This window comes from Lotus japonicus, chromosome 1, assembly GCF_012489685.1.
Source record: "Lotus japonicus ecotype B-129 chromosome 1, LjGifu_v1.2".
Taxonomy (NCBI): Eukaryota; Viridiplantae; Streptophyta; class Magnoliopsida; order Fabales; family Fabaceae; genus Lotus; species Lotus japonicus.
In genome coordinates this window covers 94,955,172-94,968,271 of record NC_080041.1, presented here as the reverse complement: position 1 = coordinate 94,968,271, position 13,100 = coordinate 94,955,172, and the positions used below count along the sequence as shown (strand labels likewise).

Here is a 13,100-nt window from a genome sequence, read left to right as displayed (position 1 = left end):
TGTGGGGGATCATGTAACAATGTAGTCTTTTGAGTGATGAATGTAATGATATTGTCAAATTATCAATGAAATGCATTATTGATGCTTTTGGTATGCATTTTGTCATGCTTGCTTTTGGTCATTTCCACCAAATCTTCTACTCCATTCATAATATAAGATCATTACAAAGTCTGAACAAACACATATTCCATAACAACAACCAGAACTTAAATAGACAACCATAATGTGAAATAGATAACCATTCATAATAAAAGATCAACCCTTACAAAGTCTGAACAAACACATAACACAATACTGTCAACCATTACAAAGTTCAATGCTAAATAGCATAACAACAACCAGAACTTAAATAGACAACCATAATGTCAATGCCAAGTTACTAAGGCTACTAAATATAATGTCATCAGTCAGTACATAACACAACCAGTTTTAAAACAAAAAAGAGACATAGGCTAGCTGTTGCATCACAAAAAGACTCTTCTGGAACTTCATTGTCATCAATTGTCCTCTGAGGTGTTTTGGAACATAGAAGGTGTTGGCATGAAACACATATTTCCTCCAGGATAAGCATATGTCACTTGCCCTGGTGGTGGTGAGCTTCTTGCTGTTTCTGCCCTTGGTGGTACTGAAGTTGAAGCTTGGAATTGTGGACGAGTTGAGGAAGATGCTTCCACTGATTGCCTAGGTGGCCTAATTGAAGGGGGCCTATAGGCAGCAGGAGCAGGAGTGGGCCTATAAACAATTCCAGCAGGCCTACTTGCAATTCCAGTTGGTCTATTGGGCCAAATCACAAACCCAATAGGTGCAGCAGCAGGCATAGTGTTTGAAAGAGGGGCATTTCCACTACTTGTAGGCACAAGAGCTGTATTAGCAGGAGTAGCATTTCTTCTAGGTCTGTTGGCATTCCTTCTAGGTCTTGTAGCAGCAGGCCTACTTGTAATTCCAACAGGCATAGTGTTTGAAAGAGGGGCAGTTCCACTACTTGTAGGCACAGGAGCTGTATCAGCAGGAGTAGCATTTCTTCTAGGTCTGTTGGCATTCCTTCTAGGTCTTGTAGCAGCAGGAGTTTCCTATCACAGTTCAAAAAATTAACATTAATTAATATAATGAATTAAGTCATATTAAAGAGAACATAATGCTACCATTCTTCATCTCCTTGTCTTTCCATTGTTTTGTGAAATTCCTCCACAAATGCATTGCACAGAATCTGTGACTCACCCCAGGCATAACCTCCTGCATTGCAGGGATGAGACCCTAGCAAAACAGCAAAAAACAAAGACAATTAATCATTACATGTTGCAACTTACTACAAATTAGTCCCTGAATGTTACAACTTACTGTCACATTAGTCCCTGAATGTTACACAATACTGTCATATTAGTCCTAATCATGTGCAAATTAAATGCAGTGCACGTAGTCCTAACATAATGCTATAATAAAACAGCCAACATGAGAAAGAGGAAGTGTATTACCTTCTGCATGTCTGATATAAAAGTCCACCCATGTTGTTTATAATCACCCAAATCTCCATGGAGCAGCTCCAAAAACCATTTCCAGTTGTCTTTATTTTCCACATTTACAATGGCATAAGCTATCACATACAGTTGGTTGTTGGCATCCTGACCTACTGCTGAAAGCAGCTGCCCCCCATAATATCCTTTCAGAAAACAGCCATCAAGACCTATCAATGGTCTACAGCCAGCCTTGAAGCCTCTCTTACATGCATCAAGGCATATGTAAATTCTCTGAAACTGTCTTTCCTCCTCACTCACAGCCACAGTGTCCATCTTCACAGTAGATCCAGGATTGCTCTTCATAAGTTCATGTGCATAATCCCAGAGCTTTGCATACTGCTCTGCCTCATTTCCTTCAACCAGCTTCCTTGCCTTTTTCAGTGACCTGAAAATTTTGGTCTCATTCAAAAGAACCCCATATTTTCTCTTCATGTAGTCATATGCCTCAGTGTGTGTCAAATTTGGCTGAACTCTGAGTTTTTTCTCAAGCTTTTTGGTGCACCAACTTGTGCTTGCTGCCCTGTTCCTAAAGGTCCTGCTGCAGGTATGTTCCTCATTAAAGCTCTTTATCTGAAAACTCAATCTTGCCTTGGACCATGCACAATAAATTCTCCAGGGACAGTTTTCCACTCTACATTCAGCTGTTGCCCTTATGCTATCATTCTTAATCCATCTCATCTCTCTTCCAACATCAATTGTATAATCCTTCACAGCCTCCTTGAAGGATTCCAAATCACCAAACTCCATGCCAAGTTCTAATCTCACCTTGCCAAATCCAGCAACCTCATCAAACTGTGGAAATTGTGTTTTGTTGTAATTGTTGGCCTCATCATCTGAACTGACAGGACTATGAAGGTCCTCACTTTTGTAGCTGCCTAGGTCCTCATCCAGAGACCACTCACTTTGTTCAATTGTTTCTCCTTGATAAGTTGGATCTGAATCTCCTCCTGAACTTGTGCTACCATCAGATTCAGATCCACTTGTGTCAGGCACACATCCCTGCTTCCTCTTCCTCTTGCTACCATCAGATTCAGTAGCTTTTGCCTTCCCTTTCTCTTTCAGATTCACTTGTGTCTCATTCTGATCTTCTGCCTCATTATGTACTCCATCCTCATTCATTGGATTGCTTGCATCATTAAGTTCCTATCACATGTAAAAAAAAATTAACATTAATTATTATAATGAAATAAGTCATATTAAAGAGAAGAGAATGCTACCATTTTACCTGGGGTGCTTGTGTCTGAGGAGTTCCGTTGGGGGCATTCTGGGTTACTTCAACCTCCTCCATCACAGGGGGTGTAATAACTTCCTCCTCATCCACCACATGGACCACAGGGGGTGTAATCACAATCACAACATTCTCATCCTCATTAAAATTAGGGGGTGGAATAACCTCAAAAGGGACTGGTTCCAAATGCTCATAGTAAATCTCGATCTCTTGGTTGTTGGACTTAGATGCTAAGCATGCATCCATTAGGTCAGAATCAGTGCAAAGTTCATTTAACTTAAGCACATCTGGAACTTGAGGATTACGCCACCACATCTTCATAGTCATAACATATCCATGTTCCCTTGCCATAGCTTCCAGATCAAATAGGTTCAGCCTGTCAGAATCAAGATCCTCCCACACACACATAGTTCCCCCAAAGTATGAGGCAGTGTCATCCACATGCAAACTTATCTCACCACCATGCATCAATATCATAGTGATCCTTGAATCCATCTACACCACAATAGCAAAATAAAATCTCAGAATTTCACAATCTTAAGGGTTTCAAAATTTCACAATCTTACACCCACAATCAATCTCATTCCTTATAAAACCCCAAACCCAACTCTAATATACCAACATACCAACTTCAGAGAACCACATAAACCATAAAAATCATATCTTTTCCACAAAAATTCATGTCTTTTCCATAAAAATCATAACTTGAACTTCAAAATCGCAGACAAGGTACAGATGTGTCAAAATTTAGGGTTAACATGCATAAAGGTAAGAACTTTCAACTGCAGATTGCAAGGACTTGGGGTTTGGGAGACATACCTTGACGCTGCAAACGAAGGGTTCGCCCTCCTTCGTTCTTCTTCCTCAGCGAGCGACAGAGCGATTTTTCACAACACCAGCGAGCAAGAGAGCTTCCAAGCTTCCAACTAGTGTCGTTCTTCTTCCTCTTCTCTCTCTCTCAACCTTCACCAACATTCTGCTTTCATGGAGAATAGTAGGAGTTTCTAAAATGGAGGGAGATTGTAACAAGGACCAATGTGACCTCCTTCTAACCCAATCAGAATCCAACACATACCTAGGGACCAATTTGACTTCTTTTGGATCTTTCATTTTAGGGGGGGAACATTTTCTATTTCCACGTAGGCATTGATTGTGGGAAAAAAAAAATTCCATGTCAGTAAAAGGTTAACGGACGTTATATGATTTTAACGTCAGGGACTACTATGACTATTTTTTGTAACTTCTGGGGACCGCGAGCCTAATTAAATTCATCCAGGGACGATTCTGAAGTCGGTGGGAACTTCCAGGGACCATTGTGACCATTTACCCATATGATAAGTAATGTGATAAAAAATGTAGAGAGATGAGAAAAAAAGTAGTGAAAATGGAATGTAACAAAATGTAAAGTGTGAATGAGTTATGATATGTACACACACATCTCCCCTTCATTTCCACCTTCATTTTCTATTATTTTTATTTTCTCTATCAATCAAATCATATATCACATCTTTACTTTCTCTCCTTTCTTACTATCTCTCTCTTCCTCCACTTCTCCACACCTAAAAAATGAGGTGTGATGATATAATTATTAAGTTGGTTGTGGTGGTAGCGGTCGAAGTGGCGGTGGTGGTGGTGGCAGTGTTGTAGGGCGGTGGTGACGGCAATGGAGGTGGTGGCAATAGTGGTGGTAGTGGCGAAGGGTGGTGGTTGTGGATATAGTGGTGGTGTTGGCATTGGCAATAAAGATGGTGGTGGCCGTAGAGTAGTGGGTAGAGTCGTGGTGGTACGCCACCCTTTGAAATAACCAATTAATTCAATTGCTATTTACAAAACATTAAAACCGCTAGAATAGCTTTCAAAATAATCAATTATTTCTAGTTGATTTTTAAGTAAAAAGCAATTTTTAAAATCTGTAAATAAACATAAACAAATTTCTACTTTACAAAAAAATCCATTAAAATAAAATTCAGTTTTTTTACAAATTTAAAATTTTAAAATCTGTAAATAAACATAAACAAATTTCTACTTTACAAAAAAATCCATTAAAATAAAATTCAGTTTTTTTACAAATTTAAAATTGATACAGATAAACTCTTTTGTCTCTCCCATGTTAAGGCAGATAAGTTAAGTAAAATATTAACTCATTTGGGATAAACTCTTTTGTCTCTCCCACATTAACTCATTTAAATTAATAAATAAATTAAGTAAAATACTATCTCTCCCATGTTATTGAATTGTGATTGGTCGACAACGTAAAAATTCTTTACATCACGTCGTCACCCATGCATAAAAATAAAACTATTCAAACAATCTAAGCAATTACCTAAATGACATGTGGCACATTAGCAGAACAGAGCAGACTAGTCATAGTTTAAGAAGACAGATAAGTTTAATATTCTGAATGACAGTCACACTCATAGTCCTATACACAATAGGCATACGGGATAGTAAAATCTTGAATCAGGTTTTGCAGCAGAGTGCAAATACAGAGTTTACTATAGTTTTGGAAGAGATATGCTTTTAGTAACGGTACTTGGTGGAGTAATCTTTGGGGGCAATGACGAGACCACGTCCCTTCCTTGCCCCTCTGTAGACGGTCTCAATGATGTCAATGAACTCCTGCTTGTCCTTCATAGCCCAATTGATCTTGTTGTTGTTACCAGTGCCAAGATCTATCATGATGTGCTTGTTTCTGAAGAAAAACATAACAGTGGAGGGGTCATACAGCTCATACATGGTATTGAAATCCGGTACCTCCGTGATGTCCACAAGGTATATTACAGCAAAGTTTTTTATTGTCTCCGCAACCGATGCCAGCACCTCATCCATCTTAGTATGTAACAAAAAGTTAAGACATTATATTATACCACAGTACTAACCTAGTTAATGCAATTTCATTCAATATAAAGCTTATATCAACCTAAAATCAAGAACTGGCATATGACGTTTGTGTTGTAGTGAAGAAACAAGATGTTAATGAATAGTTTGAATGAATGATCAGGAGCAAATAGTTAAATTAGTCTCGAAGGCTATGTTTGGAATGAGGGGAAATAGAATGCAGTGAAATGAATCACAATGGAAATGAATTATCATTCAACTATTTCTATTTGGATATTAGTACAACTTTCTGGTAAAAAGTTCCTTTTGGATATTTTTTTATGATGCAATGAAGAAAAAACCTAGGTCCATTACTCTAAAGTTGGAAGGAAGAAAAAGAGAGATATTAGAGAGAATGAGATCAGATGGAAAGGAATGCAAGCTATCATGGTTTCCATTATATTTCATCTTATTTTTAAATATCCAACATTTAGATTCCATGTCATTTCACTCAATTCCATTTCTTTCTATCAATCAAGCATAACCTATAAGATAAGGCCTCCATCATATTAGCTTTTGAATGATAGAAACTATGTCAATGTATCTAAAAGAATCGGGCATGTTTCAAATCAGTCACTAATGTATGTTCAATTAGTTAAATAAATCCCAAAATACTTCTGTGAAGGCTAATTTAATAGAAGAAATACACATTGAGGAACTTCTGGCATTCAAACTCTAATGTGCATATGGAACTAATTTCACTAGTGACTCAATAAATACCTGCATGCAGGTCTCATCCCAATCGTGACCGAAGCGGATGACAACAAGACGCTCTTCCTCAGCAAGGATTGCCTGATCCACAGCCCATCCTGAATGCAAGTGAGGCAACAGGTACGACATATCTGCACCCTTCTCTTATTAGGTCTGAAACAAACATGCCAACTAATATTAGGAGTAAGTACTAAACAATGTAGAAGCAATAAGTACTTGAAGAGAGAGTTTTGTCACTCATAGTGGTTTTACCTAACTCAACTAAGAAAATACATAGATTTAGGCACACACAAAAAATGATGAAAACTAATTATAATATAACATATTTTATTTGCTATTAACTTGATTTATTGCTTACAAATATTAAAAATGTAGAACCTGTTCGAAGTCATAATACTAGCGCAAACAACACTACTCAGCCACACAACCGCATTGTGGCTACATTTAACTACGACCGGAAATAGCATCATGTCATCACCTCATCCACCTTAACATGTAACAAAAAGTTAAGACGTTATATTATACTACAGTACTAAACTAGTTAATGCAATTTCATTCAATAAAAGCTGTATATCAACCTAAAATCAAGAACTGGCATATGACGCTTGTGTTGTAGTGAAGAAACATGATGTTAATGAATAACAGAAAATAGTTCAAAGGAACACAGCTGACGAAAATGCTATTCAAGAACCATGGTTGCAGATCAAACAGAAATCTCTTGACTAATTTCCTTGAGGTCAAGGATGTCTTGTAAAGAATTAAAATGTGACATGAGAATTTCTCTGGTGTGAATAGCATTAAGGAACTGAACTAGCTTTAATCAACTGTGCATGCTTAACTTTAAGTACTCATTAGGATTGAAATCAATATGGTGAAATTTGCTAGTGATAAGCTGTGGCAGCAGTATAAACACGCTTCATTGAGCGAGATACATCGAAAAGCAAAGCCAACTAACACAAATTAAGAACTGTCACAGATCAACTATATCAAAAGCTTAAGTTGATGAGGTTCAATTTTTTTACTAGAATACTGCGGCAACATAGATCAAACTCCGTAGCACCAGGTCCTACGATACCCATATTAGAATTTAGACCGGACCTAACTCAAGCCCAAGTCTTTTATAAGTTCTACTTTGGCCACAAGAAGTGCAAGACATATTATAGTAGTCTCTGGACAATACGTCCAATGAGCTTGAAGGAGCAGATGAGTCTGTCATTATAGCAGATTCATTATGTTGAAAGTGGCATCCCAGATTTTCAAAACTGACAGAAAAAAGTGCTCTCTAGCTGCTGATCGAGTAAAGAAGAAGTCAGTCATGCTCAAAGTTATCGATAGCATTGAAAGATAAGGAAAGTAGTTGTTTCAAGTTGGTAACATCCTTCAAGCCTTCAAGAGAAAAGAACCTAGAGATTGAACATTTGAAGATGAAGAATCAATAGAATGATAATTATCAAGCTGACCAAGTTGACAAATGACAAGACCAGTATGGAGAATAAATGAAGCTTAGAAACAGACTAGAGATCCTTGCAACTAAAAAATAACTAGAAGAAATTTGATCCAAAAGAAACCGGATTCGCTATCAACATTACCATAAAATAAAGAATCCATGTATAAATTAGTGGTAAAGATAGCACAATTGAGCAAGACTAAACCCCCAAGAGAACAAACCCAGAAAAATATGAACCTAAAGCTAGAAATCAGCAAATGAATTGATACAAGAGATGAAGATTAAATTCCCAGTTCAAAAAGGCATATATATGAGTTTTAATAGTGGCAGTGAGCATGTTGCTCACATATCATTATCAGCGAAACCCTCGTCTTTCGAAAATCAAACAAATTACCAAGTGGAACTGTAAATTGAGATTTGTTGGACAGATTTCAACAAAATAAAACAGAAAAAGTTGCCAAATCTCCAACCTAATGATGAACTGAACTGAATTCCGTTAACAAAAATTCCCAACCGTGATGGATTAAGTTTTCTAGATACCCAAAATTCAAAAGACCTGAAATTCAATAGTAAGGAATTGATTCAATCAGGTTCAGTAGTAAAGTTACGTAAACCTATGGTATTAGAGACCTTAATGTAAGATCTAAATTTTTTCTGCTTGCAAATGGAAGATTCGCTAAGTATTGTTGAAAACCGAAAGAGAAAGGTTCAAGTAGAATTACCTGCGTTGCGATGCGAACTCGGTTAAGATTGAAGAGGGGACTAGGCTCAAAACTCAAAAGAAATGCTTAATAGGTTCTTATTCTAATCATTTAATTTACTTTCTCCATCCAAGACAGATAAAGATTGATATCTTTCACTTATTAGAATGCTTGAATTGATTGTTTAATGTTGTTGAATTTTGTTGAGGGGGTTTAGTGGTTGTTGAAGTTGGTTGAAAGGGAAGAGAGAGAATAAAATTATTGAAGATTTTCAACAAAAATAAAGAGCTTGCGGTGTGCCACGTGGCGCGAGGCCAGTGGCCACCGCAGGCGCGTGTAGAACATGCGCAGACAAGGCGCGTCTGCAGGAAAGAGAAATTTTTTTTTATTCTCCTGCCACGTGGCTTTCTCTAATTGGTTGCTCCAGATTTCGTTTTTTCTTATCCTTTGAACTCAATTATTTCATAAAAAAAAATTTTCTGAAAAAAAAATTATACCAAAATTCATGATTTTTTTTCTCTCTATAAATAGAGACTTGGTTCGTTTGATTTGGACACAGAAAAAAAAAAACCAAGTTTTTTCACTCTCTTATTATCTCTCTCACCATCTTATTTATCTATCTATTAGCATTTGTATTGAAATGGATCCCAACAATCACCATTTCAACACCCAGAATTCTTCAAACAACCCATTTTACAACCAAAATCACAACAACTATGAAGATTCAAATCAAATTTCTTACCAACGTCCTTAAAATCCAAACTATTATCAAGTCCCACATCAAATCTCCAACCAACGTCCTCGAAATCCAAACTATTATCCAGATCCAAATCAATATTCGTACCAACCTCCTCAAAACATACAAAATTTTAACCAGTCATCAATTGTTCCAAACTCTCATCCATCTTATGGATCTGTGAGATATTCATCTCAAACACCCCAATCTAGTGGTTATATGCCAGTGGTTCCTGAAAATTTTCCGAGTGTTGATGTACCGGAATTTCCGGAATTTTCAACACAAGTCAATCTTGGTGGCGGGTCAGCTGATAATGAAGTCAATGAAATCACTCCTAAGAGCAAAAAAGCTCATTCACCCGCATGGAACACTGCACAAAATCTAGTGCTAATTAGTGGGTGGATTAATTGTGGAACAAACAGTGTTGTCGGAAGAAACCAGAAAGGAGAAACATTTTGGAGAGATATTGCTGAGTATTGTAATGAGCATTGCTCATTCGATCCTCCGCGCGATTGGGTTGCCTGCCGAAACCGTTGGAATTATATGAACACAAGACTGGGTAAATGGATTGGCGCTTATGATAGCGCTAAGCGTGAGCACCGAAGCGGTTGGTCGGAGGATGATGTTATCGCAAGAGCGCAGGAATTATACGCAAGTGGGAAGATTGGTCAATTTACTTTGATGGAAGAATGGCGCGTTCTCTGTGATCAACCACGTTTTTGTAGTCAGGTAGGAGGAAATAGTGGCTCGAGAAGTAGTTGATCTAAAAGATCACACGACAGTGATGCAAGTGGCTCAAACTCTATAGGATCAATTCCTCGTCCAATGGGTATGGAGGCAGCTAAAAAAAGAGTAAAAAGAAAATTAGAGAAGATGCCGACGAGGTGGTGGACAAAGAGTGAGATTCTTATATCCAATTCAAGGAGAAAGAGCTTGAACGATTGGACAAGATAGCATCGGTGCAAGCAGAGACTAACGAATTGATTAAAGAGAAGACTAATGCGATGAAAGAGAAGACTAATGCTAAGAAAATTAGTAAGTATCTAAAGCTAACTTCGGAAGAGCATCTCAATGACCGTAAGAAAGAGTTGTTATAGCAGTTGTCCAAAGAGCTATTTGGAAATTAATTTCAATGGAGTCTTTGTCTGTATTCGGTCAAACTTGTCAGTGGTGTGAAGTCTGTAGTGTTTGCTTTAATGTTTGCTTTAATAATTTTCAAGTGGTGACAGCTATGTAATGTTTGCTTTAATGTATGGGTAACTGTGTTTGAATATGTACCACTCAATTCGAATCTTGTCCTTTTCTGATAATTAACTCTGGTTGATAACTTATTTCAAATCCACCAGTGGTGTCAAGTCTGTAGTGTTTGCTTTAATAATTTGCCCGTGGTGTCAAGTCAGTAGTGTTTGACTTTAATAATTCTCGGGTAACTGTGTTTGAATATGTACCACTCAATTCGAATCTTGTCCTTTTCCGATAATTAACTCTGGTTGATAACTTATTTTAAATCCACCAGTGGTGTCTAGTCTGTAGTGTTTGCTTTAATAATTTGCCCGTGGTGTCAAGTCAGTAGTGTTTGGCTTTAATAATTCTCGGGTAACTGTGTTTGAATATGTACCACTCAATTCGAATCTTGTCCTTTTCTGATAATTAACTCTGGTTGATAACTTATTTCAGATCCGGCACTCAACCACCATTCAATGTACCTACTTATATGGACTCATAGATCCATTGATGTACCAATATCCCAAATCTCTTCCAATCTACTTCAAATTTCACAAAAAATGGATCCATCTGATTGTCCTTTTGATCTTGCAGCATACATTCAAAATAGTCAAATTGAAGAAGCTTATGTACTCAACCGATTTAGAGAGCTTCGAAGAAAAATTCGAGAAGATACTGCACCTCGTAGTAGAAAATATCTCGGTAGAGATCATACAGCGGCAAACCAGAGGCTAATTGGCGACTACTTTGCCAATGAGCCTACATATGACGATGCAATGTTTCGTCGTCAGTACCGGATGCAAAAACATCTTTTCCTTCGAATCATTGATGACCTTTTAAGTAGTGATAAATACTTCACCCAACGCGTTGATGCAGCCAATAATTAAGGTATATCACCCTTAACAAAATGTAACACAGCAATGCGAATGTTAGCATATGGTGTGGCAGCAGATGCGGTCGATGAGTACATCAAAATTGGAGGTACTACAACATTGGAGTGTTCACGTAGATTCTGTAAAGGAATCATACGATTGTATGAGCAACAGTACCTGAGAGCACCAATCCAAGAAGACCTGCAAAGAATACTACATGCTAATGACATGCGGGGGTTCCCAGGCATGATCGGGAGTATTGACTGCATGCACTGAGAGTGGAAAAATTGTCCTAAAGCATGAGAAGGTCAATTTACTAGAGGGGATAAGGGAACCACAACAGTTATTCTTGAAGCAGTTGCAACTTATGACCTATGGATCTGGCATGCCTTTTTTGGATGTCCTGGAACGTTGAACGACATAAACGTTCTAGATCGGTCACCAGTGTTTGATGACGTGGAACAGGGAAAGGCTCCAGCTGTGAATTTCTTTGTGAATCAACGTCCCTATAATATGGCATACTATCTAGCCGATGGTATCTATCCTTCTTATCCAACTTTCGTCAAAACGATTAGACTTCCTCAAAGTGAACCCGATAAGTTATTTGCAAAAGTTCAGGAGGGATGTCGGAAGGACATCGAACGTGCATTTGGAGTTCTTCAAGCTCGTTTTAAAATCATCTGTGAACCAGCTCGCTTGTGTCGACCTAGATGACTTGAGTATCATTATGAGGTCATGCATCATATTACATAATATGATTGTCGAGGATGAACGAGATTCATATGCTCAACGTTGGACCGATTTTGAGCAATCTGGGGAAGGTGGATCTAGTACACAGCAACCATACTCGACCGAAGTTTTACCCGCTTTTGCAAATCATGTGCGTGCTAGATCTGAGTTGCGTGATTCAAATGTTCATCATGAACTGCAAGCAGATCTAGTGAAGCACATCTGGGCAAAGTTTGAAATGTCTCAGGATTGAAGCTGATTTGTATCGTACTAATTACGTTATTTGTGTGTTGTGTACTTAGTTTTTCCTTGTCTTGCATTTTAAGATATTGTGTGCTTAGTTTGTTGTCTTGCATTTTATTTTAAGAAAATAAAATAAATTCTTGTATGCTTAGTTTGTTGTCTTGCATTTTAAGTTAAGAAAAAAAAATTATAGTCTATATTTAAAAAAAAATAAATTGTTAAATGTTTATTATTTTAATTTAATTTAAATCGATAATTGTAATTTTATGTAATTATAAAAACAAAAATATAAAATTAAATAAAAATGTGAAATAAAAAAGTGGTGGGGTAGGGTGAGTGGTGAGTGGTGAGTGGTGGGGTAGGGTGTTGAGAGTTAAGTAAAACCATTGGAGTGGGTAATTGTTGAGAGTTTGTTGAATTGGAGAGAGAAGATGATGTGGAGTGTTGGGAAGAGAAAAAGTGGGGTAGGAAAGAGTTAAACAAAACATTTTTTGTTTAACCATTGTATATGGTCTTATCTAAATGACTCATGAAAAAATTTGAGTTAAATAACTAATCATTTAATCACATTGAAGATAAATGAGTTTCAATTTCTTATAAATGAATTAAAGAAATTGCAACTCATTTATCTTCAATGTAATTGGATGACTTTCTCATGTGTCATTTAGACAACCCCTTCAAAATATTTATTGTTTTAGAAAGTTGATGTTTCTCCAAATAATAGCTCAGTGGTAAGAGTTATGAGACATATAGGTTGGGGTGGGGAGGTACCTTAGTTTGAGAAGAAAGTTGATACATTTTTTTTCTTAATTTTTTCC

The 13,100-nt window shown here is 37.2% G+C and overlaps 1 protein-coding gene and 1 pseudogene across 8 annotated transcripts; one reads left to right on the top strand and one right to left on the bottom strand.

Moving 5' to 3' along the window:
• Positions 1-5,084: 5,084 nt before the first annotated feature.
• LOC130728020 (thioredoxin-like protein YLS8) lies at positions 5,085-8,654 on the bottom strand. 8 transcript variants are annotated; one of them, XM_057579350.1, is made up of 5 exons: positions 8,500-8,652; positions 8,248-8,333; positions 6,709-6,817; positions 6,340-6,483; positions 5,085-5,434 (listed from the first exon to the last, which is right to left on the bottom strand). In XM_057579350.1, exons 3-5 carry the CDS (start codon positions 6,798-6,800, stop codon positions 5,263-5,265), a joined length of 408 nt encoding a protein of 135 aa, XP_057435333.1. In that variant the 5' UTR covers positions 6,801-6,817; positions 8,248-8,333; positions 8,500-8,652; the 3' UTR covers positions 5,085-5,262. The 8 variants fall into 8 exon arrangements, with proteins under 8 accessions (XP_057435333.1, XP_057435330.1, XP_057435332.1 ...); XM_057579347.1 differs by lacking the exon at positions 8,248-8,333 and adding an exon at positions 6,909-7,733 and having other exon boundaries at positions 8,500-8,650; XM_057579349.1 differs by lacking the exon at positions 8,248-8,333 and adding an exon at positions 7,353-7,733 and having other exon boundaries at positions 8,500-8,650.
• Positions 8,655-9,118: 464 nt separating this feature from the next.
• On the top strand, positions 9,119-12,292 carry LOC130732263 (uncharacterized; annotated as a pseudogene).
• The last annotated feature ends 808 nt before the right edge of the window (positions 12,293-13,100 follow it).